The 24,030-nt window shown below is 57.7% G+C and overlaps 1 protein-coding gene across 2 annotated transcripts in view; it reads left to right on the top strand.

Annotated features, from left to right (window-relative positions):
- The window catches only part of BACE2 (beta-secretase 2), a 77,977-nt gene extending 54,419 nt beyond the window's left edge, over positions 1 to 23,558 (top strand). The window contains exons 8-9 of one of the 2 annotated variants that reach the window (XM_062175172.1): positions 2,004 to 2,172; positions 23,094 to 23,558. In XM_062175172.1, coding sequence (XP_062031156.1) covers positions 2,004 to 2,172; positions 23,094 to 23,347 — 423 coding nt within the window. In that variant the 3' untranslated portion in view covers positions 23,348 to 23,558. Of the gene's footprint in view, positions 1 to 2,003; positions 2,173 to 3,045; positions 3,182 to 23,093 lie in introns of those variants that run through there. The other variant, XM_062175177.1, reaches the window with a different exon arrangement.
- The last annotated feature ends 472 nt before the right edge of the window (positions 23,559 to 24,030 follow it).

Raw genomic sequence — 24,030 nt, 5'->3', positions numbered from 1 at the left:
GTGTGGTGTGGTGTGGTTGTATGTGTGTGGTGTGGTGTGTATGGTATACATGTGGTATGTGTGTGGTGTGGTGTGTGTGTGGTGTGGTTGTATGTGTGTGGTGTGTGTATGGTGTGGTGTGGTTGTATGTGTGTGGTGTGGTGTGTATGGTATACATGTGGTATGTGTGTGGTGTGTGTGTGGTGTGGTGTGGTTGTATGTGTGTGGTGTGGTGTGTATGGTATACATGTGGTATGTGTGTGGTGTGTGTGTGGTGTGGTTGTGTCTCTGGTGTGTGGTGTGTGTGGTGTAGGTGTGGTGTGCGTGTGTGCATGTGTGTCTCCAGGACCCACTGCGGCAGGGCCCCAGGGACAGAGGCCCTGGTGTGCTGTGGGCCTGCAGACGCCGAAGGCAAAGCAGCTCCAGTGCAGGTGCCGGAGGGCAGCTGGCGAGGGGGGAGGCAGGGGCAGGCGCCCTCTCTGAGGCCATGGGCGCCCTCTCTGAGACCATGGGCGCCCTCTCTGAGGCCATGGGTGCCCCTCTCTGAGGCCATGGGCGCCCTCTCTGAGGCCATGGGCGCCCTCTCTGAGGCCATGGGTGCCCCCTCTCTGGGGCCATGGGCGCCCTCTCTGAGGCCATGGGCGCCCTCTCTGAGGCCATGGGTGCCCCTCTCTGAGGCCATGGGTGCCCCTCTCTGAGGCCATGGGCGCCCTCTCTGGGGCCATGGGTGCCCCTCTCTGGGGCCATGGGCGCCCTCTCTGAGGCCATGGGTGCCCCTCTCTGAGGCCATGGGCGCCCCTCTCTGAGGCCATGGGCGGCCCCTCTCTGAGGCCATGGGCGCCCCTCTCTGAGGCCATGGGCGCCCCTCTCTGAGGCCATGGGCGCCCTCTCTGAGGCCATGGGTGCCCCTCTCTGAGGCCATGGGTGCCCCTCTCTGAGGCCATGGGCGCCCTCTCTGAGGCCATGGGTGCCCCTCTCTGGGGCCATGGGGCGCCCTCTCTGAGACCATGGGCGCCCTCTCTGAGGCCATGGGTGCCCCTCTCTGAGGCCATGGGCGCCCTCTCTGAGGCCATGGGTGCCCCTCTCTGAGGCCATGGGTGCCTTCTCTGAGGCCATGGGTGCCCCTCTCTGAGGCCATGGGCGCCCCTCTCTGAGGCCATGGGCGCCCTCTCTGAGGCCATGGGTGCCCTCTCTGAGGCCATGGGCGCCCTCTCTGAGGCCATGGGTGCCCCTCTCTGAGGCCATGGGTGCCCTCTCTGAGGCCATGGGCGCCCTCTCTGAAGCCATGGGCGCCCCTCTCTGAGGCCAGTGGGGGAGACCCAGCGTGGGGGGCGTCAGCTGCTCCCGCGGGCACGGAGCCCTCCGCAGTCACTCACCTGCTCCCCTGGAGAGGGGCCGCTTCAGAGGAACCAGGAGGTGTGGCATCCATCACTGTGCTCTGGTGCCGAGGGCGGCATTGGCATTGGACCGAGTGCTTGACAAGTGACTGCCGGGAAGACGGGCGGGTCGATGGGCAGGTGCACAGACGGATGGACGGATGGACGGATGGATGGATGGACAGACGGACGGACAGACGATGGACTGACTGGTGAGTGGGTGGTTGGATGGGTAGTTGGATGCGTGGATGGACAAACGGATGGACGGACTGGTAAGTAGGTGATGGGTGGGTGGCTGGATGGACAGACTGATAGACGGACAGACTGGTGGGTAGATGGGCTGTTGGATGGGAGGGTGGGTGGGTGAAGGGACTGATGGACAGACTAACAGATGGGTGAGCCGACGAGGGGACAGATGAAGGGAGGGACATGTAAGCCGTGTAGTTACAAGTGGTCCCTGTGTGTCACTGTGTGTCTGTGCCTTTCACAAGGGCTGACCCCAGCTTTCCTTGCGTACTGGACACAGACAAATCAGCCTGCCTCTTCCGGGGCCCCGCCTGCCCCCTGGGAGGGGCGGGCGCACACTGGCCTCGCTCATGCTGGACCTCGCCCGGTTCACGGTGTCCCCCGGTTGTCCTCCCCCCACAGCTCTACATCCAGCCCATGGTGGGGGCCGGCCTGAACTATGAATGCTACAGATTCGGCATCTCCCCCTCCACCAACGCGCTGGTGATCGGCGCCACCGTCATGGAGGGCTTCTACGTCGTCTTTGACCGAGCTCGGAGGAGGGTGGGCTTCGCGGCCAGCTCCTGCGCAGGTGAGTGGCTCCCGCGCCGACAGGAGCCCTGGGCGTGGGGGCAGCCGCTGGGGGGCCATACTTGATCTTAATGTGGCAATGACTGTATTCACGTTTGGGGTACGGGGCAGCATTTCAATACGTGTTCCTGACGCCTACTGAGGAACCGGGCTGATGGTGTTTTGCCTCTGAGTTTTGAAGATTCAGCTGGAGCTCCCTCCTGGTGTTTGCTCACAAGTATCCGCGAGGTCGTCTCCCCGCCCCCGCCCCCGCCCCCCTGTGCTGTGTGACGTCAGCCGTGCATCCCTTCTGCCTAACCCCGGTCGCCCGCCCATTGTCCAACCTGGCTCTGTCCCCAGTCCCTCAGCCTCCAGGAATCCCCATTCTCTGTTCAGATTGAGGGGCTTTTTTTTTCTCTCCACATCTGAAAGATAACATGGTATTTTTCTGTGTCTGGCATCTTTTTTTTTTTTTTTTAAGATTTTATTTATTTGAGAACAAGCGTTAGACAGAGCTCCTTCCGGGTCTCCCATGCAGGTGCAGGGGCCCAAGGACACAGACCATCTTCCACTGCTTTCCCAGGCCACAGCTGGGAGCTGGATCAGAAGTGGAGCAGCCAGGACTTGAACTGGCACCCATAGGGGATGCCTGTGCCACAGGTGGAGGCTTAGCCTACCAGGCCACAGAGCAGCCCCTGGCTTGTTTCTTTTAACATGAGGTCCTCCGCTCCCAGCCACGTTGCTGCAAGTGCCAGGATTCTGTTCTTGTCGCGGCTGACAAAGCTCCCATTGTGGGTATCTGACGACGTGGTCTGTATCCCTCTGGTGACGGACGGGTTAATTCCATACCTTGGACTTGATGACACATCAAGTGCTGTTGAATGCTTTCTTTCAGGCCTGTTATCAGTGACCAAATATTAGCCAGAAAGTGGATACTGGGTTTCCTGAGCAGTGGTTGGCGTGGAGCAGTAAACACGCACTCGATAAGTCTGAGCCACACAATTCCTTCCCACGTGACGCTGGAAGTCGCCTGCCCTACAGGAATATGGGACCTCGGGGACACTGTTTCTCACCAGTTAAAGCCAAACGAGTGACGAAGAGAAGTCGTAGACAAACTGTGTATAGGTTCCCTCAAAGCTGTCCTCATTATGAAATAACTAATAACTAATCATGCCTTATGATGTTAATCCTAGAGAATTAAACCTATTTTTCTGTAGAATTCCCCTGGAGGAGCGGTGTGGGTGTGGCTTCAGGGTGTCACTCTGCAAGCCAGCTGGGGGTGGGGTGGGTGGACACCCTTGCAGACTGAAGGGGTCTTGCGATTTCCCAGTGGGCTCGCCGACGTGGTTCAGTGGGAGGACCGGGCACTTCTGATCCTGGGCCAAGCCAGCAAGGAGGAGGCAAATCCTAGACCGAGTGTGGGATCGGATGGCTGGAGAAGAGTGGAGAGAACCCGTGTATGGGGCGGCAGCTGGGAGAGCGGCACCTGGCAAAGTGTAATTTCCCCAAGGACTGGAAACAACTGGGGGTGCGTTGGGTTTGGAGTCAGGAACAGAACGGAACCCCAAGCTACGAGAGAAGACTTAAGTGTGCAGTTTCAGAGGGAGCAATGACCAGGATGTGGGCGAGAAAGCAGTCACTCCGATCCCCCTGAAGTTGAAGGGAACGCAGTAGGGGTTCCATGGAAAGAGAGCTTGGAACTCCCAGTGGGTTCGAGGGGCAGGAGGTGTCGCCGAGCTGGCCTTACAGAGAGCCTCGGCTCAGCCCTGCGCCCAGCTCCACCGGAGCAGCGCAGAGGGCAGAGGGGAGGGCGTGTGAGAGAGCGCCGGGCGGCACAGCTGTGCAGGGAGAGCGAGAGTGCCGCTAACTGTTCATCCCCACGTCGTAGTCTCCCCGGGATCCTGCTGAATAGAGCAGGGGCGCCACGCTTGGAAGTCTGGTTTGGACACACTGGCCTTCCTGGAAGGTAAAGAAACATTTAAGAGGAATGCTGAGACGTGTGAGGTAGAGCTAGGGGTTCGTAGAGAACGAACGCGAAGTGGGTATTCCACACACCGTCTGGAGACGCGTTCCCAAAGTGTTCGCACCAAAATAAATGTGTCCTCTCGTTCTACTTTGCCATGAGCTTTTTAGTCGCATATTTGGCCAACGTATGTTCTCTACAAATACAGTATCAGCCCAGTGTGACGAGACAGGCTGGGACGTGGCTCCTTAGCATCAGCGCAGGTGTCTGTGAGTTCGTGGAGGCAAGCACACTGGGACTCCGTGGGCCTGCCTGGGCTTTCCTCTTTGTCCAGTCGGCGTCCAGGTGTGTTGTGCTAGCTCTCCCTGCCTCGGTGTCACCGAGGGAGGCCCTTCCTGGTGGCTGCCGTTAGGACGGTGCGACCAGGATCCCCACTGCACTGCCCAGGGAACGTGCGCCACTTCTTTGTAACTCAGGGTATCTAGGAACCAAAGCAGCTTTGCCGCAGTGTCTGTCCCCTTGTGAAATACTGTCTGGTCGGCGCCACGGCTCAACAGGCTAATCCTCCGCCTTGCGGCGCCAGCACCCCGGGTTCTAGTCCCGGTCGGGGGCACCGATCCTGTCCCTGTTGCCCCTCTTCCAGGCCAGCTCTCTGCTGTGGCCAGGGAGTGCAGTGGAGGATAGCCCAAGTGCTTGGGCCCTGCACCCCATGGGAGACCAGGAGAAGCACCTGGCTCCTGCCATCGGATCAGCGCAGTGCGCTGGCCGCAGCGCGCCAGCCGCGGCGGCCATTGGGGGGTGAACCAACGGCAAAAAGAAGACCTTTCTCTCTGTCTCTCTCTCTCACTGTCCACTCTGCCTGTCCAAAAAAAAAAAAAAGTAGGGGCGGCCATGGCGACAGCTGTTCCTCCGTCCCCTCGGCGCCCGTGAGTGTTGGCACCTGGCGTCTCCCAGGCACGTGGCCGTGGGAAAGGCTCTAGTAGCGAGCATCGCCATTAGAGCGACGTAGTTTTCTGCTTTTCCTCGTGAATTCTTCTGTGCGTCTCTCGTTGCCGTCTTAAAGATGTATTCAAGGTTTTGGTAGTTAAACATTTGATTTTGCCAGCTGAGGGAATGCACACTGATGGGCGTCTCATTGCCAGCACCAATTATTTAGCCATTAGGGTAATTGCTTTCTCGGGCTGCCACCAGAGGAGGCAGCCAGGGCTCCGCAGCACTTTGATCAATGGAGCGGACACCCTGGCTGCCTTTCTGTTTAAAAGTGCTGGGTTTTAATTATAAGATGTTTTAAGTAACATTAAAATGTTTCCAATTACAGAGCAGTGAATACAGCTGTCCCTCCATATCCGCGGGTAGTGATTCCAGGAGCCCCCTAGATAGGCAGATCTGCAGATGTTCGAGTTCCTGTATAAAATATCGCGATGCTAGAGCTGCGCACATCCTCCTGTGTGCGCTAATTCACCCTTGGATGACTTATGACCCCTCATACGATGCAAATAGTTGTTCTACTGTGTTGTTAAGGGAACAAGACAAGAAAAGGGTTGTGGCCGGCACTGTGGTGTAGTAGGTTGGGCCTCTACCTGGAGCACCAGCATCCCATATGGCGCTGGTTCGAGTCCCGGCTGCTCCATTTCTGATCCAGCTCCCTGCTAATGTGTCTGAAAAAGCAGCGGAAGATGATCCAAGTGCTTGGGCCCTGCACCCACGTGGGGGACTGGGAAGAAGCTAGCAGATGGAACATCTCTCTCTTTCTCCGTCTCTCCCTCCCTCTCTAACTCTACCTTTCAAATAATAAAAATAAATCCTTTTGCCAGTGCCGTGGCTCAATAGGCTAATCCTCCGCCTTGTGGCGCCGGCACACCGGGTTCTAGTCCCGGTTGGGGCGCTGGATTCTATCCCGGTTGCCCCTCTTCCAGGCCAGCTCTCTGCTGTGGCCAGGGAGGGCAGTGGAGGATGGCCCAAGTGCTTGGGCCCTGCACCCCATGGGAGACCAGGAGAAGCACCTGGCTCCTGCCTTCGGATCAGCGCGATGCGCCGGTTGCAGCGGCCATTGGAGGGTGAACCAACGGCAAAGGAAGACCTTTCTCTCTGTCTCTCTCTCTCACTGTCCACTCTGCCCGTCAAAAAAATAAAAAATAAATAAATCCTTTTAAAAGAAAAAGGCCTGTACCTGTCGGTGCAGACACAGTTTTTGTTATAGACTCTCCATCCACAGCTGGTGGAATTCACAGATTCAGGGGCCGCGCGTACACATCGTGTGCCTACAGGATGAGGTGTAACAAATGCTAGCATTGTGTCATCGCTTTCTCAACAATGTGTCATGGAGATAAAAAGCAAGCGTAGCTAAAGGCCCACCCTGGGCTGGCACTGCAGCCAGGTGGGTGGAGCCGCCACTGGGATACAGCAAACATCACAGCGCCGGTTCGAGTCCCGGCTGCTCTGCTTCCGGTCCAGCTCCCTGCTGATGCATCTGGGACAGCAGCGGAAGACGGCCCAGGGGCTCGGGCTCCTGTCGCCCACTCTGGAGACCCGGATGTGGTTCTTGATCCTGTCTGTAGCCTGGGCCAGCCTCGGCGGTTGTGTGTGTTTGTGGAGTGAACCAGCGAGTAAAAGATCTCCCTGTCTCTGTCTCTCCCCCTCTCTCTATCCCCTCCCTCCCTCCCTCCCTTCCTCCTCCGCCCTCCTCTCTCTCTCTCTCTCTCTCTCTCTCTCTCTCTCTAATAAATCAGTCTTTGCAAAATGAATAAATAAAGCCTCAGCCATCCCCTTCCCCAGTTACCCCTCATCCTGAAACGGGCAGACGTCCTTCTCCTAACTCCTGTCCGTGTTTAGTTTCCCCGGGACGGTGTGAGCACCTGTGTTGGTTATCTGTTGCTATGTAGCCATCCTCCCCAAACAGCCGCCTGTTGCCTGGGCGGTTCCTCAGGGTCGGCCGTGGAGGCGTGGCGGAGCTGGCTCTGGCCCCGGGCCTCAGAGGCCACCACGTGGCGGTTGGCGGGAGTCCTCCCTCCCTGGCTGTGTGGACTCAGAACAACAGCCCAAGTATCCGCAAAGCAGGCTAACAGAGAGTGCAGCCGGCACCCACGGCAGAAGCCTCCGTCCACGGCCTCCACCTGGGCCCCATTCTGTGGGTCACACAGGGCACCGGCAGCCATGGGAGAGGGGACTGGACCGGCCACGCACCAGCAAGGAGGGCTCTTGGGCCTCCCTGTCCAGCTGCCTGCCCTCTCTTTTCCATGGAAAGTAGGCAGGGTTACAGAGAGGCAGAGGCAGAGAGAGAGAGAGAGGTAGGTCTTCCATCCGCTGGTTCACTCCCCAACTGGCCACAATGGCCGGAGCTGTCCTGATCCGAAGCCAGGAGCCAGGAGCTTCCTCTGGGTCTCCCACATGGGTGCAGGGGCCCAAGGACTTGGGCCATCTTCTGCTTTCCCAGGCCACAGCAGAGAGCTGGATCGGAAGTGGAGCAGCCGGGACCTGAACCGGCACCCATAGGGGATGCCGGCACGGCAGAAGGCGACTTTACCCGCTACGCCACAGCGCCGGCCCCTGAATTGTATTTTCTAAACTTTGCACACTGGTTGTCACTGCACTGTCACATCCCATTGTGCACAGTCCCGGATTAGGTACCCATCTGTGTTGATGGACTTTGGGGTACTTTCTGATGTTTGCAGTTCTCAACATTACTGTAACAAACAGCTCTATGTCATGACTGGAATCTTCTAGAACTGCAGTTTCTAAATGATTGGCGACTGCCGGGTTAGTCTGCGAAATAGCTGGAGTGCCGGAGTTCCACAGGAGTCTCCGGTCCCTCGGACCGCTGCGATCTTGGTTTGTTCTGTGCGGTGCCTGCCAGTCCGTGTGAGATGGAGGTGTCGCATTTTAGCCGGCGTTTAGGGGGTGTCGCACTTGCTCCCTGAGCGTGAGTTTTTCTGTTGCTGTCTCGTGTGCGTTTTCCACTTTTTTGCTGAAGTGTGCGAGTTCTTTGAGAACTAAATTTTCTGGATTCCATCTTCTGACTGCTCTGATTCCTCCTTTTACCCGTGTTGGTGTTTTTAGCTTACATCCTTTTTAATGTACTGAAATCAAATCCATCCATTTCCCTCTCGTAACCTGGACTCTGTGCCCTACTTAAGAAATTCTCCCATAACCTCAGAAAAGAGAAGATTTTTTCTTCCATAGACACCAGGCTTTTTTCTTATCTTTCTCCCAAAATGTGAAGTAGGACTCTAACTTGATAAGGCGACTCGGTGTCCCCAGCAGTGTGTTGAGTTGCTGACGTTCTTCCCCCTGACGTCTCTAATATTTTGCTATGAAAATGTTTCGTTGCCAGAGAAGACTGAGCATCCGCCGCCATGGGTCCCAGCCGGGCAGGTCTGTGCTTCAGACGTGCAGGTGTGTGCATTTCTTGTTGCAACGTCATGAGCTTTCACCCCTCGGGGTTTCACTGTGCATCTCGTGTAAAACCGCATAGCATCATTACGCCTGAAAAAGCTAGCCACATTTACCTGACATCCTGTAATAGCTAGACCTGTTCACGTTTTCCCAGTTCTCCCAATATTGCTGTCTTAGCTGTTTTTTCCTTCTTTTTTTTTTAAAGACATATCTATTTATTTGAAAGAGTTATGCAGAGAGAGAAGGAGAGGCACAAAGAGAGAGAGAGAGAGAGAGAGAGAGAGAGGTCTTCCATCCTCTAATTTGCTTCCCAAATGGCCGCAATGGCCAGAGCTAAGCTAATCAGGAACCAGGAGCTTCTTCCAGGTCTCCCACGTGGGTGCAGGGGCCCAAGGACTTGGGCCATCTTCCACTGCTTCCCAGGCCATAGCAGAGAGCTGGATTGGAAGTGGAGCAGCCGGGATTGAACTGGCATCCATGTGGATGCTGGCACTGCAGGTGGAAGCTTAGCCTACTACACCACAGTGCCGGCCCGACCTACTGATTGTTTTCTCTCTTTTTCCCACAAACGTTTGAAGTGCACCTGTCCCTCCTGTGTCACCCTGAGCACGGTGCCTGCCGTAGTGGCAGTGTTGCTTTCCGAAGCCTGCATTAGCGGATGCCCAGTCCCTCCATCCACTGCCTCGCCGTCCCTGGTACATTACGCTGGCCCTGCTGGGTAACCCCATTGGCCGTATGCGGAGAAGCCGGTAGGGAAGTCCACCCGGAGGCCCGGCCAGAAGGGTCACAGCAGCCGACTCATAGGCCTAGAGCAGTGCATCATTCGGTAATTATAGAAGCACTGTGTAAAGCTGTCATTTTCTCAGAGTAACGACAGCCGGGAGTCAGCCGGGGCACTGAAGAAGTAAATTGCTGAGTCATTGGACAGGACATAGCAATTTTCTTTCTGCTGAAAAATGTACGTTAGATTGCTTTTATACAAGACCATGAAAGTAAGTTTCATTTCGCTCCACCTCTTGATGCGGAGTTCCATACTTGGCATTCAGGGTGGACCGGATCCCTTAGCCCACGAAGACGTCAGCTCCCCGTCCTCTGGCCGTGTCCTTGCGGGGCCAGACCCCAGGTGGTCCCGCTGACGTAGCTGTAGGCGTGATCTCCGTGCTCTCTCTGCCTGCATTTGCAGGTTTCGGGGTTCTGACGTTTCACCACAGGGCACCTGCATGTGGCTCATTTCTGCATCCTGCTCTCTGTGCCCTCTGTGCTCTCTGAGTGTGACAATCCCTGTCTGTCGTCATCAGTCCTAGGCCACCCTCAGCACCTGCCTTAGCCACCGTTGGCGCGTACATTCTTTGCATTGTCTCCCGCATCTCCTGGGAGATTCACTTGAGATTTCTCGCATTTCCTGAAGTCTCTGAACTTCTCGTTCACGTTTGCTTCTCTTTATCTTTGCTGCAGAGGCTTCTGTGCTGCCCGGTGCCCTGTGTGGCTCTGTCCACGCTACCACGTAATCCAGTCAGTGATTTTCCGTGGCACTGACTGTATTTTCCTATTTTCACATCCAGAAATTCCATTTTGCCTTTTTTCAAGTGTACCGGCTTGCTTTTCCATAGTGGCCTGCAATAATGTCGGTGTGCCTAGGACTTCCTTTATTTTATGTAATCGAAATGGCCACGTAAAATCCAAAAGGTGCAATAAAAGGTGCCAACTCCCAGAGAAGCAATCCAATCATTACTAAAGTGCTTCCTTATTGGTTTTTTTGAGACGCCTGTTCTAGCCCCCAGATGTTCTGTAGTTGATTTAAGTGGTTCCTTATTGTCAGACATTTACGTTGTTTCCAATCTTGTATTTCGACAACAATGCTTGCGACAATAGCCATGGTTGATACCTGCGCATCCACGCGGGTGGAAGCAAACCTCCACACCAAACGGCTGGAACTCGCGTGGCTGAGCGACAGGGCTGAGCACGCGGGATGCTGATAAATGTTGCCTTTTGTAGAGGCCACGCCCACCGGGCCTGGCTGTCCCAGCACCCTGCGAGTGACTGTGACCGAGCGTCACCAGCCTGGCCAACGTGGCCGTCTCCAGCTTTTAGGAATCTCGCGCTGTTGCTTGAGCTGCGCTACTTTCGGGGAGTGAGGTGGAATTTCTGTTCCGACATCTCAGTCGTTTGTGTTTTCTGGAAACTGTCCATTCATATCCTGTGCCGAGTTCTTGCTGTGTCCAGCACGGCGGTGTCAGCTTAGCCCAACAGAGGGACGGCGTCCCGCAGGTGAAGGAAGTGGGGAAGATGAGAGATTTGCACATGGGGCGAGCAGGGACACTGCGCCCACGGCCGGGTGGAGGCCGAGGCCCCGAGGGCCAGTTCCCCAGGGGTTTGTCATCCTCGGGGACCGATCCGTTCACCGTAAAACGTGCTGTTTCCTGGAGACGGGATTTCCTGCCGAGGGGGTTTAACCAGTGCAGCCGGGAGCAGTGGGGGCTTCGCTGTTTGCGGGACGCTGGGGTGAAGAGGACAGTCCCAAGGTGCAGGGGTCCCCAGGGGCACGGAGTCTTACTCGGGCAGCGAATGTCCCCCTCGCTGTTCCTCGGCGCCCAGCACCGTCCGATGCCCTGTGCCACCGATGTAACGTGGCCGCTCAGCTCTGCAGTCGGCCAGGTGCGCCTTCCACAGACGCAGGCCACGCGCTGTTCCCCAGCAAGTGTTCCTGTTGGGTTTGGGTTTTTGCATTGATCTCTAGGAGCTCCTGATATAATGGAGTAAGCAGTCGTTTGTCTGGAGCAAAAACCCCGTGACTTGCATCTCATAAATTTTTAAAATGTTGCTTATGATGCATTTTTGTACAAATGCTTACTTTAGTGTATTTAAATATTTCAGTCTTTGGCTCTGACTCTCTTGGGTTTACTGTCACATTTTAAGTGGTGATTAGTGATTAGTGATTATTTGGTGATTTAGTCCGATTCTTGTTTGGTTTACCTTGCCTAGAATGTATGCATCCAACTTGTACCCACAGTGACCAGCCCACTGTTCCTGCAGCTCGCGTTGAATAACCCATCTCTCCTTCCTTAATCGGAGCCACACAATCATTGTGCACCAAGTTCCAGCGAGCGTTTGTGAGGGACTCATTGATACATCTTGTAGCATTAATCCCCTCTCATTAGTCTTCTTTTAAAAGTTTTTATTTATTTACTTGAGACGTAGAGTTACAGACAGTGAGAGGGAGAGGCAGAGACAAAGGTCTTCCTTCCGCAGGTTCACTCCTCAAATGGCCGGAGCTGGGTTGATCCAAAGCCAGGAGCCAGGAGCTTCTTCTGCATCTCCCAGCGTGGGCCATCCTCCACTGCCTTCCCAGGCCTAAGCAGAGAGCTGGATCAAAAGTGGAGCAGCCGGGACTTGAACCGGTGCCTATATGGGATGGCGGCGCTGCAGGCGGAGGATTAACCGACCGCGCCACAGCGCCAGCCCCTCAATAGTCTTTTTGCAAAAAATTGCTTCGCTTTCTTCGGTTCCCTTCCCCTGACCTACTTCAGCCTGTGGCTGCTTTCCAAGTCTTCTGGGCGTGGGAGAGAGCGCGTGACCCCTCTGCGCACCGCTGGGGCGCCGGGGCGCTCACCTTGTTTGTATCTGCTCGCTGTTTGCCCATCCCACACTTTATCCCGTCTGCATGGTGATTCTTTTGTCGTGAGCGGTCAGTAACTGTGTTTTGCCTTTGTTTCTGCCCAGTGCCTTCACTGTGAAACCATTAGGATTTCTTGCCTCCTTGTGTGAATTCGGAGTCCATCTGAGCTGGAGTTGGGGACCGGGGGACTCCATTTCTTGCGAGAGATCCTGTCTTGTCCTCTCTCAGTCCTGGGGCAGTCAGGCTCCCTTGCTGGTCAGTTTTTCCTGGTTTCCTGTATCGGTGAGCTGGGCTCTCAGAGGATCCCGGCCCCAGCACCCATGCCTTGGTGCTCCTGGCCGAGTCCCCCACCCCGCCGGGGCAGAGCGGTCTCAGTGCGATGGCCTGTTTCTGGGGAGGAGTGGCTCTGAGCTCACCTGCGTACTTGTCAATTGTGAGTTCGTTTTGGTTTCATAATTAGTTGTGTTTGTTGGGTGACCCTGAGCTTCGGGGGGTGGGGTCAGGGAGCAGTGGGTGGAGCCCCTCACTCAGTGTAACCTTTGCGGAACTTGAGTGGCCAGCGCCGTCACTCCCTTCTCAGCCAGGGTCAGAAAGGTGGTGGGTGGGGAGTGATGCGTATTTTGGAGAAGTCCCGGATGTCTCTCTTACTCTGTCCCTGCCTCTCCTCAACCTGCCCCCAACCCCGGCTGGAAGTCGCCATTGCACTCCCCAAGCAGAGCCAGACAAAGAAGGCGGGGGTCGAGGGTGTGGCCTGGGGCCGGCCCTCCCGGGTCCCTAGCACACACCTGGAACAGGTGCTGGGGCCAAGCCCTTGCCAGCTCCTGGGTGGCGCCCGGGCCAGGTGCTCTGTGGGTAGGAAACTGACAGAGTGTTGAAGTCAGCAACTCCTTGTTTTCTGAATGTATCCAAAAGTCCTGAAATGCCACCCATCCTCTTTTTATAGAAGGAGACATTTAGCACCCAGAGCCGCGTGGCTTCAGCTTGCACAACTTGAGACACACCGTGGACTGTGCCGTTCGCTTTGCTGTGAATTTGTCTTGCCTCGGGTTTAAAGTAGATCTTCTGGTGCGGCTCATGTTTAAAAATAGACGAGCTGGCTGTTCAGAGCAGCGTCTCGGGGACACGCCTCCGCCACCCGCGGGGCGTATAACCAAAGGTGCCACCGCCCGGCGCCCCAAGACCCACATCCGGCTGCTCTGTCTTCTGTGGCAGAGGCCGCCGCGGCCCCGATGCTCAGTGGTTTCCACACAGCTGAGACGGAGCTGGCCCTGGGTCCAGACCCCTGTCCTGTAAGTCCAGAACGTTCTTCGGAGTAAGCCAGGCCGGCTCAGAGAGCTTGGCAGCTCAAAGACGCGGTCCGGAGGGAGCGTTTGCTTGATTTGGTCTGCTGTGGAGAAGTAGACAAGATGGTGATCGCTTTGGGCCCCGTGAAATGCTGTCTCTGCCACAGGCACTCCTTCTCCTCCCAGCTCTGACTTTTGGGGAACAACACAGAGAAAACACACAATTAAAATTTTATGAGACATTGATCAAAGAATTAAAAATAGCCATAAACTGACAGTGCACATGTCCATAGCACTGACCTCACCCCAGGAACGATATGAAGGCCCAATCCCGTGCACCTAGCAGGATCGAAATTGGGTGGTTTTGTTTTCTAAAGATTTTATTTATTTATTTGAGAGGTAGAGTTATAGACCGGGGGGGGGGGGGGGGCTTCCATTCCCTGGTCCACTCCCCACATGGCTGCAATGACTGGAGCCACACCAATCCGAAGCCAGGAGCCAGGAGCTTCTTCCAGGTCTCCCACGCACATGCAGGGGCCCAAGCACTTGGGCCATCTTCCACTGCTTTCCCAGGCCACAGCAGAGAGCTGGATCAGAAGTGGAGCAGCCAGGACTCGAACCGGCGCCCTTATGGGATGCCAGTGCTGCAGGCAGGCGCTTAGCCCCCTAGGCCACAGCGCCGGCCCCTGGATTTTCTTTTTCAACATAAGCCTTAGCATCTGTTACCTTGGCTCTCCTCCCTCCACGACTGTGGCCTGTGGACGCTGTGGATGCCCCCACTGTACAGATGAGCGAGCTGAGGGGCAGGAAGGCACTCGGCCAGGATCGCGCGGTCACAGGAGGGAGCCAAGGCCTGAAGGCCGGAAGCCCCGGTCCCTGCCTCCGCCCCCGGTGTGTGCCGTGGACTTGCATAAACGAGCCCACGAAGAAGCCGAAGGCTGCCCTGGGAGCACAGTCGGTGGCGGTGCCGTGGCCGTGCTGAGCGCCAGCGGGGCCGTGCCTGGGGAGGCCTCCCCGGGGGCGTCTGAAGTCCTCTTATTTAGGCTCAGCGGCTCCTAAGCAAACGTGAGAGCCTGGGTGTTTCCGGGCAACACCTCGGCTGCGACAAAGACGAGTGTCTTCCCGCAACTTTACACGGCACACGCAGCTCTCCTGGTCAGAGCGGCGATTCCTGTGCACCGACCGAGAAACCCAGGTCGTGTGGGTTTGTGCTGTTGGCTTTACACACACACCACACAGAGCGCGTCTGACGAAGCGTGGGTGGACTTGAACGTCCGACGCGAAGACCAGCCCTGCGCTCCATTCCTGTGGGCCCAGCCTGGAGGAAACCGGCTTTCTTCCTCACCGAAGGCCATCGCACGCCTGTGTCTTCTTGCACATGCTTACCTCTCTGCCACGTTCTTTTGATTGTTAATTGGCATCAGGTCGACGGTGCATGTTGGCAAGGTACGGCCTGGTCCATTGGTGCTCTGGACACCGTCCCCCAAGCCAGCTGCTGCCCTCCTCTGTGGCTCGCTGCTCCTGCCTCCAGCCCCGCACCCCTCCACACCCCTCTGCACCCCTCTGCAGCCCGGGAGATGCCTGTGTGCCTTCTGTCACCAGCGCCGAGTTCCCACTTGGCGTGCACAGCATGTGGTCCTTCCTGTTGAGATTTATCCGGGCTGCTTTGTGTGGCAATAGTTCATGTATTTTTTAAGATTTTTATTTATTTGAGAGGTAGAGTTAGAGAAAGAGAGGTCTTCCATCAGCTGGTTCACTCCCCAGTTGACTGCAATGGCCGGAGCTGGGCCGATCCAAAGCCAGGAGCCAGGAGCCAGGAGCTTCCTCCGGGTCTCCCATGTGAGTGCAGGGGCCCAAGGACCTGGGCCATCTTCTACTGCTTTCCCAGGCCATAGCAGAGAGCTGGATCGGAAGTGGAGCAGCCAAGATTCGAACCAGTGCCCATATGGGATGCTGGCACTGCAGGCAGAAGATTAACCCGCTACGCCACAGCGGCTGCCCCGGAATATAGTCTCTTGTTGAACATGCTGTGTGTTCCTGAGGGATGCCCGAGGGTGCTGCACAAAACCTGTCACAGCGCCGAGTGGAGAGATGGTTTGTTCCGCTGGGGAAGGAGTTTCAATCCACGCATTGTTCGTGGGTAACATTTCCGTGGAGGTTTGAGGACCCCTCCCGCGGCCTGCTGTGGCGGGGGACCGTCCATCAGCGCGGGGGGCGGCAGCATGGCTCAGGTGCCCCGTGTCGTGGCTGCTTGCCCTGCTCGCTCTGCTGTTGAGCGTGGGATGCTGAAGGCCGACTCCTGTGTTTCTCTCACTTCCCTCATCCTTTGTTGTAGGCAGAAACGCTGTTGTTAGGTGCACAGCGTTTCGGGTGGAGCCTGGGTGTGAGAAGAGCGCTCTGCCCTTGCGAGGCTGGCATCGCTGCCCCTGGGGACACTGTCCGCTCAGTCTGTGTCTGACACCCATGCAGTCCCTCTGGGTCCTTCCCGTTAGCACCGCTGTGGGTTTGTGACTTACACCCCAGGCTCACCAGGGGTTCACTCCCCAAGGTCGTACATGAAGGACAGTAAGGCCCGGCTGTTGGAAAGTGGAGAGGTTAGGTCAGGTGGCAGTATGGCCCCTGTGACTGACCCCAGGGGCTGCATAAGATGAGGGCTGGTATGCTGTGGTGTAGCAGGTGGTGCTGGTTCAAGTCCCGGCTACCCCACTTCTGATCCAGCTCTCTGACAATGCACCTGGGAAAGCAGTAGAAGATGGCCCAAGTGCCTGGGACCTGCACCCACGTGGGAGACCTGGAAGAAGCTCCTGGCTTTAGACTGGCCGCATTCCAGGCATTGTGGCCATTTAGGGAGTGAACCAGCAGATTAAATATTCTCATTCTCTCTCTCTCTCTCTCTCTCTCTCTCTCTCTCTCTCTCTGAGTGTGTGTGTGTCTCCCTTTCAAATCAATAGATAATTAAAAAAAAAACCATCTAAGTGCTTGACCTCCAGCCCTACTCCATATCCCCACCTTCCAGCGCTCCCTGCTGCCTTTAAAAAAAAAAAAAAATGGTGAGGGACAGAGACACAAACAGGCTCTGTGTTGCTTGTGCTGCCTCGAGATTCTTCCAGAAAGTGCCATCGCCAGAGGAGTCCTAGGCCTCGCACCTGCAGACCTGTTAGCCGGCCTTGGGCGTTCTGTGATAATAATGGAAAGCGACTACTACGCGCGTTAACCGGATGCATCTTTTCCCATCCTTTCAACATGTTGAAGTCGTTACCTTAAAAGGATATAGGCAGGCCCTACTTGTTATCTTTCTTTTTTTTAAGATTTATTTATTTATTTGAAAGTCGGAGTTACAGAGAGAGAAGGAGAGGCAGAGAGAGAGAGAGAGAGAGAGAGAGAGAGAGAGAGGTCTTCCATCTGCTGGTTCACTCCCCAATTGGCCACAACAACTGGAGCTGTGCCAATCTGAAGCCAGGAGCTTCCTCTGGGTCTCCCACGTGGGTGCAGGGGCCCAAGGACTTGGGCCATCTTCCACTGCTCTCCCAGGCCATAGCAGAGAACTGGATCGGAAGACGACCAGCTGGGACTTGAACCAGTAACCATATGGGATGCCGGCACTGCAGGCGGTGACTTTACCCGCTACACCACCGCGCTGGCCCCTGGCCCTACTTATTATCTCACTTAACAACCTCGGGACACTTAGACCAAGATCAGCAGTCCAAGTCATCAGGCCAGATCCAGACTATGTGGCAGTAATAAAATGCTGACCCCTGGTGCAGACGACTTAGGATTAAGTCTGCCGTCTCGCCACAGGCCGAGGAGGCCTCATCGGGAGACTTGGGACCAGGACTTTGTCAGCTTTGGGATTTTTTTTTTTTAATTTTGGGATATTTGCATCTAGGTAATGAGGTGTTGGAGATGGTGCCCAAATCTAAACACAGAATTCCTCTTGGTTCACACTTTGTGCACGCAGGCTGGGGGGCTGGGGTGGCCCTGCCCAGGTTCACTTGTTGGGGTTTTTTTGTTTCTTTTTTTTTTTGCGAGCCTCCCTTCCACTGCGTCACCTTGTGTCACACGTGGCAGCATCCAGCTGCGCCGCCAGGTTGACGCTGAAAAAGTTGCGGGTTTGGGACCTCGGGATGTTCACTCCGGGGACTTCGGCCTGTGTTCTCCGTCTCACCGGTCGCCATCTCCCCTTTGCCTCTTTTCCTGCCTGTTTCACATCGGTGTGGCTGGCTCACGGGCCGTGAGTCTTCTCTGGGAGGCTGTCAGCTGCCGTCGGGTTTGCCACAGGCCACCAGCTCCCATGGCCCGAGAGCCGTGCAGAGCTGGGCCGCTCTCCACACGCCTTACTGACGAGCGTGTTGTAAATCGCCCAAGCGCCGCTGTTATTCCGCGTCAGTGGGTCCATTCCCTCTTCTGATGGCTAAGGCTGTCAGTGAAGAGCTGAACGCTGCCTGGGTGATCCCCGCTCCTGGTGCTCAGCGCCCGTGCGGCCCCACGTGCCGCCCAGTGTGCTCCTTGCCCCGCTTCCAGGAGCCTCTGCAGTGCGCGTCCACCAGGAAAGAGTTCTCCCGGCTTCCCCGGGGCTGCGAACGGCGTTTCTTCATTTTAGAAAGCTGTGGTTGCTGGGTGCACACCTGTGGCTGCCAGGTGTGGACCTGTGGTACTGGTGTGGTCCTGTGTACAGGTGTGGACTTGTGTACAGGTGTGGTCCTGTGTACAGGTGTGGACCTGTGGTACAGGTACAGGTGTGGAGCTGTGGTTACAGGTGTGGTCCTGTGTACAGGTGTGGACCTGTGGTACAGGTGTGGTCCTGTGTACAGGTGTGGACCTGTGGTACAGGTACAGGTGTGGACCTGTGGTTACAGGTGTGGTCCTGTGTACAGGTGTGGACCTGTGTACAGGTGTGGACCTGTGTACAGGTGTGGTCCTGTGGTACAGGTACAGGTGTGGTCCTGTGGTACAGGTGTGGTCCTGTGTACAGGTGTGGTCCTGTGGTACAGGTACAGGTGTGGACCTGTGGTACAGGTGTGGTCCTGTGTACAGGTGTGGTCCTGTGGTACAGGTACAGGTGTGGTCCTGTGGTACAGGTGTGGTCCTGTGTACAGGTGTGGTCCTGTGGTACAGGTACAGGTGTGGACCTGTGGTACAGGTGTGGTCCTGTGGTACAGGTGTGGTCCTGTGTACAGGTGTGGTCCTGTGGTACAGGTACAGGTGTGGACCTGTGGTACAGGTGTGGTCCTGTGGTACAGGTACAGGTGTGGACCTGTGGTACAGGTGTGGTCCTGTGTACAGGTGTGGTCCTGTGGTACAGGTGTGGACCTGTGGTACAGGTGTGGTCCTGTGTACAGGTGTGGTCCTGTGGTACAGGTACAGGTGTGGTCCTGTGTACAGGTGTGGACCTGTGGTACAGGTGTGGACCTGTGGTACAGGTGTGGTCCTGTGTACAGGTGTGGTCCTGTGGTACAGGTACAGGTGTGGTCCTGTGGTACAGGTGTGGTCCTGTGTACAGGTGTGGTCCTGTGGTACAGGTACAGGTGTGGACCTGTGGTACAGGTGTGGTCCTGTGTACAGGTGTGGTCCTGTGGTACAGGTACAGGTGTGGACCTGTGGTACAGGTGTGGTCCTGTGTACAGGTGTGGTCCTGTGGTACAGGTACAGGTGTGGACCTGTGGTACAGGTGTGGTCCTGTGTACAGGTGTGGTCCTGTGGTACAGGTACAGTTGTGGTCCTGTGTACAGGTGTGGACCTGTGGTACAGGTGTGGTCCTGTGGTACAGGTACAGGTGTGGTCCTGTGTACAGGTGTGGTCCTGTGGTACAGGTACAGGTGTGGACCTGTGGTTACAGGTGTGGTCCTGTGTACAGGTGTGGACCTGTGGTACAGGTGTGGACCTGTGGTACAGGTGTGGACCTGTGGTTACAGGTGTGGACCTGTGGTACAGGTACAGGTGTGGTCCTGTGGTACAGGTGTGGTCCTGTGTACAGGTGTGGTCCTGTGGTACAGGTACAGGTGTGGAGCTGTGGTTACAGGTGTGGTCCTGTGTACAGGTGTGGTCCTGTGTACAGGTGTGGACCTGTGGTACAGGTGCGGACCTGTGGTTGCTGGTGCGGACCTGTGGTTACAGGTGTGGACCTGTGGTACAGGTACAGGTGTGGACCTGTGTACAGGTGTGGTCCTGTGGTACAGGTACAGGTGTGGACCTGTGGTACAGGTGCGGACCTGTGGTTGCTGGTGCGGACCTGTGGTTACAGGTGTGGACCTGTGGCTGCTGGGGACTTTCCCGGCCTCCCGGCTTCATGGATGTCCTCCCTCTGTGGTCGTGTGAGCAGTCAACACTGGCAGCTTGTGAGCGCCCAGTCCGCGGTGTCCAGCTGAGCCGCCGGGGAGTCGTCCCTGGGACGCCCGGCTCTGTGACGCGACCTGGTGGGGCCTGGGGGCTCGTGCTCATCTCGGTGATGGCCGGGTGGGTCAGGAACAGCCTGATGCTTCCAGTCTCGCTGGAGTCAGGGCAGGGTTTCACCTGGGGCTGGTTTTTCCCATAAGAGAGACGAGACTCTTCTTGGCTCTCTGGGGGATGCCCTGTAAGTTGTTGGGGGCTGGTGGCTGTCCCCTCCTCACTCTGGGACACAGGGTGGACAGGAGCCAGTGGGAGCAGGCAGTACCCTCGCCCTGCGTGAGTTCCAGGTGTTTGCCCTCCACCCTTCCCGGCGCTGCCTCCGCCGGTCTTCCCGATTCTCTGGTGGGAAGTCATCACTCAGCATCCTCGGGACCCAGCCTGGGTACCAGAATCTGCGGGGCCTCAAGAGCCTTCTGGAAAATAGCATCGCAAGTGCACGGAGCCCACACTCCTCCCTGTAGACTTTACCTCAGCTCCGGGAGGCTGATACACATAGCGCTGGGCTAGCAGCTCTTAGCCTGCATCGTCCGGGGTTAATGAGGATGAAAAGGTTGCACCTGTTCAGGCCCCACACAGTTTTCTTCTTTCAAGTGCGTTCAGCCATTGGTTCACTCCTCGGATGCAGACCCCGGGGTCCAGAGGCCGCTCCGCTCACGGGAAGGTTCATGGGAGGCCTCGGGACCCCCGAGTCTCTCCCGCTGCAGCTGTGCCCTCTGCGTCACCACCCTGCATGTCGAGCAGTGACTTCCTGGACTTGTCCCCATCTCCCCGGGGACACCACGGCTCTGCCTGAGCCCCATCCCTGAGGCCCGGGGCCCTGGGTTTCCGTCCCAGCTCTCAGGCCTGGCGTCTGCCCTTCCTGGTTTTAGCATCTTGGGGGCATCGTTGCCGTCTGTTTCATGCAACACTTGGTTGTTGCAGGTGGGAAGGTTGATCTTGGCTGGACACCACGCCTTCGAGTCGCCCTCAGCTGCCCCGGGCTCTCTGTAGCGGGGCCGCCATTGTCTGTCCCACGCGTGTTTCCCCTTCACCGTCGTATCGGTTAAAAAGACACATGACCTCCCGTGGAAAGACATTCACGCGTGGGGGAAGTCTGGGCCATCTCAAAGATGCTTCTTCACCGGTGGGGAAGAGACAGGCAGCGTGGTGGAGGTAGAAACGGCCGGGCGAGGGCGGCACAGGCCCTGTTAGTGACCTGAGAGCTGTAGAGAGCGCAGCCCAGGGTGAGGGCCGCAGCCCAGGGTGAGGGCCGCGGCCCAGGGTGAGGGCCGCGGCCCAGGGAGAGGGCCGCGGCCCAGGGTGAGGGCCGCGGTCCAGGGTGAGGGCCGCAGTCCAGGGAGAGGGCCGCAGTCCAGGGTGAGGGCCGCAGTCCAGGGAGAGGGCCGCAGTCCCAGGGTGAGGGCCGCAGTCCAGGGTGAGGGCCGCAGCCCAGGGTGAGGGCCGCAGCCCAGGGAGAGGGCCGCAGCCCAGGGAGAGGGCCGCAGCCCAGGGTGAGGGCCGCATCCCAGGGAGAGGGCCGCAGCCCAGGGAGAGGGCCGCAGCCCAGGGTGAGGGCCACAGCCCAGGGTGAGGGCCACAGCCCAGGGAGAGGGCCGCAGCCCAGGGAGAGGGCCACAGTCCCACGGTGAGGGCCACAGTCCAGGGTGAGGGCCGCAGTCCAGGGTGAGGGCCGCAGCCCAGGGTGAGGGCCGCAGTCCCAGGGTGAGGGCCACAGCCCAGGGTGAGGGCCGCAGTCCAGGGTGAGGGCCGCAGCCCAGGGAGAGGGCCGCAGTCCAGGGTGAGGGCCGCAGTCCAGGGTGAGGGCCGCAGCCCAGGGTGAGGGCCGCAGCCCAGGGAGAGGGCCGCAGCCCAGGGTGAGGGCCGCAGTCCAGGGTGAGGGCGGCTGCCGGCAGGAAGTGGGCGCCGCAGGGGCAGGGGCAGGTGTGGTCCTCCTCTGGGTGTCTGTAGGACTTGGACGTGAGCCTCGCTCGGCCCATGGTTTCCTCTCAGCAGCCCTTTCTCGAGACTACGAGCAAAGATCTGGGAAGGAAACAAAGCTGTTCCTCGCCCAGCTTTCGCCAGTGGGACGCCGCCGGAAGCCACCTCAGTGGCCGCAGACGGGAGACTGGAGAGCCCAGGGGATGTGTCCAGGGCCTGTGTGCTTTGGCATCAAAGCGGCGTGGCTGAGCATCGAACGACATGCAGAGATCGGCGAGTCCTGTGCGCAGTGCAGGCACAGTGACGGGCCCGGCCGGGGACTTTGTCCGTGCCGGCTTTGCAGCGTCGACGGAGCGAGCACAGGGCCGGCTTTGCGGCACCAACGGAGCGAGCACGGGGCCCACAGCTGACTCTGTGCAGCGGGTGAACCGATGAGCGGGTTTTTAGTTGCTTAAAAATTTTCTACCCTACTGGTGTCGCCTGATAGCCAGAAAGCAGGGTGTTCGTAGTCACCCATGGCGTGTGTTAAATACTTCATGCTGTAGGCCAGGGATGGCTGACTGTCCCCCTTGGGGGCCGGGAACCCGGGCTCTGGGCTCTGCAAGCAGTGGCCTGGGCCGCATCCCACCCCTGCCACAGCAGTGTGTGAACAGAGGGACCCGGCTGTGTCCCCAGAAGCCGAGGTTTCCCAGAGGTGGCGGCGGGCGGATTTAGCTCTTGGATCTCATTTGCTGACCGCAGCGCTGGGCACCTGGGCTCCAGCTACGTGAGGGCAGCATTCTGTGTTCCCGGGCGCTGGCAGGAGCTTGTTGGCGGCTGTTCCCTGCGGGAGCAGGAAGGTGTACCCCTGCGGAGCCGACATCCTGTCGTGCACAGCTGGGAAGCACCTGCTTGGCCGGCGCTGGACTCTTCAGAAAACTCAAATGCTGAGTGCTGTGACTTTTTGGCCCCAAACATTCATCTGTGAAGTTAAACATGGCCGATCATGGAAGCCGCCGTGACCTTGGCCAGCCTGCCAGCCTGCCAGGGAAGAGGCCCGCGGTCCAGGCAGGGTCACAGCGGCTTCTGCAGTCGGTCCGGCTCTTCCTGCTCTGCCCTTGTCACCTGCCCGGCACAGTGGTGACACCAGGCTCACCGTGTGGCCTTACAGCTGTGTAGGGAGCCACAGGTGCTCCTGGCCGGAGCGTGAGCTCAGCTTCCAGGCCCCATGACATTCCCTGTTCTTGGGGACCAGGCCCCCCGAGTGGCAGAGACACAGAGGCCTCCTGCTGTGCCCACGTGGCCGCTCTCACTGTGGTTTGCTAAGCCCGGGGCCGTCAGCGTCCCAGGCTGCAGGTGCACGGCTCACATCATAGCTCTAGCTTCTCCCCCTCCTGTCTCCCCAGAAATCGCGGGTGCTCCGGTGTCGGAAATCTCTGGGCCGTTCTCGACGGACGACTTGGCCAGCAGCTGCGTCCCGGCCCAGTCTCCGCAGGAGCCCACCTTGTGGATCATCTCCTACGCGCTCATGAGCGTGTGTGGGGCCATCCTCCTCACCCTCATCACACTGCTGCTGCTCCCACTGCGGTGTCGGCACGGCGCCCGGGACCCCGAGCTGGTCAACGACGAATCCTCCCTCGTCAGGCACCGCTGGAAATGAGGTGCCCAGCCCAGCGCGCACTCCAAGGGCTGCAGGCCGGGGCCGCGCGGGCGCTCTCGCTGCCCAGGGACCCTGGCTCTCCGCTGCTGAGGCCTTCCAGAGTCACTGTATTTTGATTCTTGATTTTTTAAAGCTTCCGATTCATCTTTCCTACTTCCAAGAAAAAAAATGATAATAAAAAAAAAATCACCTTGTTCTAAACCAAAACAGTGAATTGGGCTTCAGGCTTTATGGGGCTGGTGATGCCAAATGGCCCAGATGTGCTACTGAAAAAACAAGGCAAGCCTTGGCTAATGTCCTCGCTGTTTCTCTGGATAGCGTTAGAACCCCGGTTAGCTGCAGGAAGCTTCTGTGTTCCTTGCTCTGAGAGCGTGTCGGGCCGGCCGGCTCAGTGGCACGGGGAGGCGGGACGTGACAGCCGGAGGAGCAGCGGGGGCCTCCCCGTTCCGAGTGGGGCACAGAGCAGCAGGCCCCCCCGGGGACCTCTGGGCTCCGCCTTCCAAACGTGAAGTTCTGTTGGGGTGCAGGAGGAAGGAGGCCCCCTCTTTTGCACCCAGTACCCTTGTGGTATTGCTGTGGGAGAGGTGGACAAACTACCTCTGATCAGACTTTGCCCGGGGTGGGGGGCGTAGCAGGCGGCCTGACTGCAGGACCCCGCGCCCCACCCCACCCCGCAGCAGCAG

This window comes from Lepus europaeus, chromosome 2, assembly GCF_033115175.1.
Source record: "Lepus europaeus isolate LE1 chromosome 2, mLepTim1.pri, whole genome shotgun sequence".
Taxonomy (NCBI): Eukaryota; Metazoa; Chordata; class Mammalia; order Lagomorpha; family Leporidae; genus Lepus; species Lepus europaeus.
The sequence above is the reverse complement of the archived record's forward strand: the minus strand, read 5'-3'. Positions and strand labels throughout refer to the sequence as shown.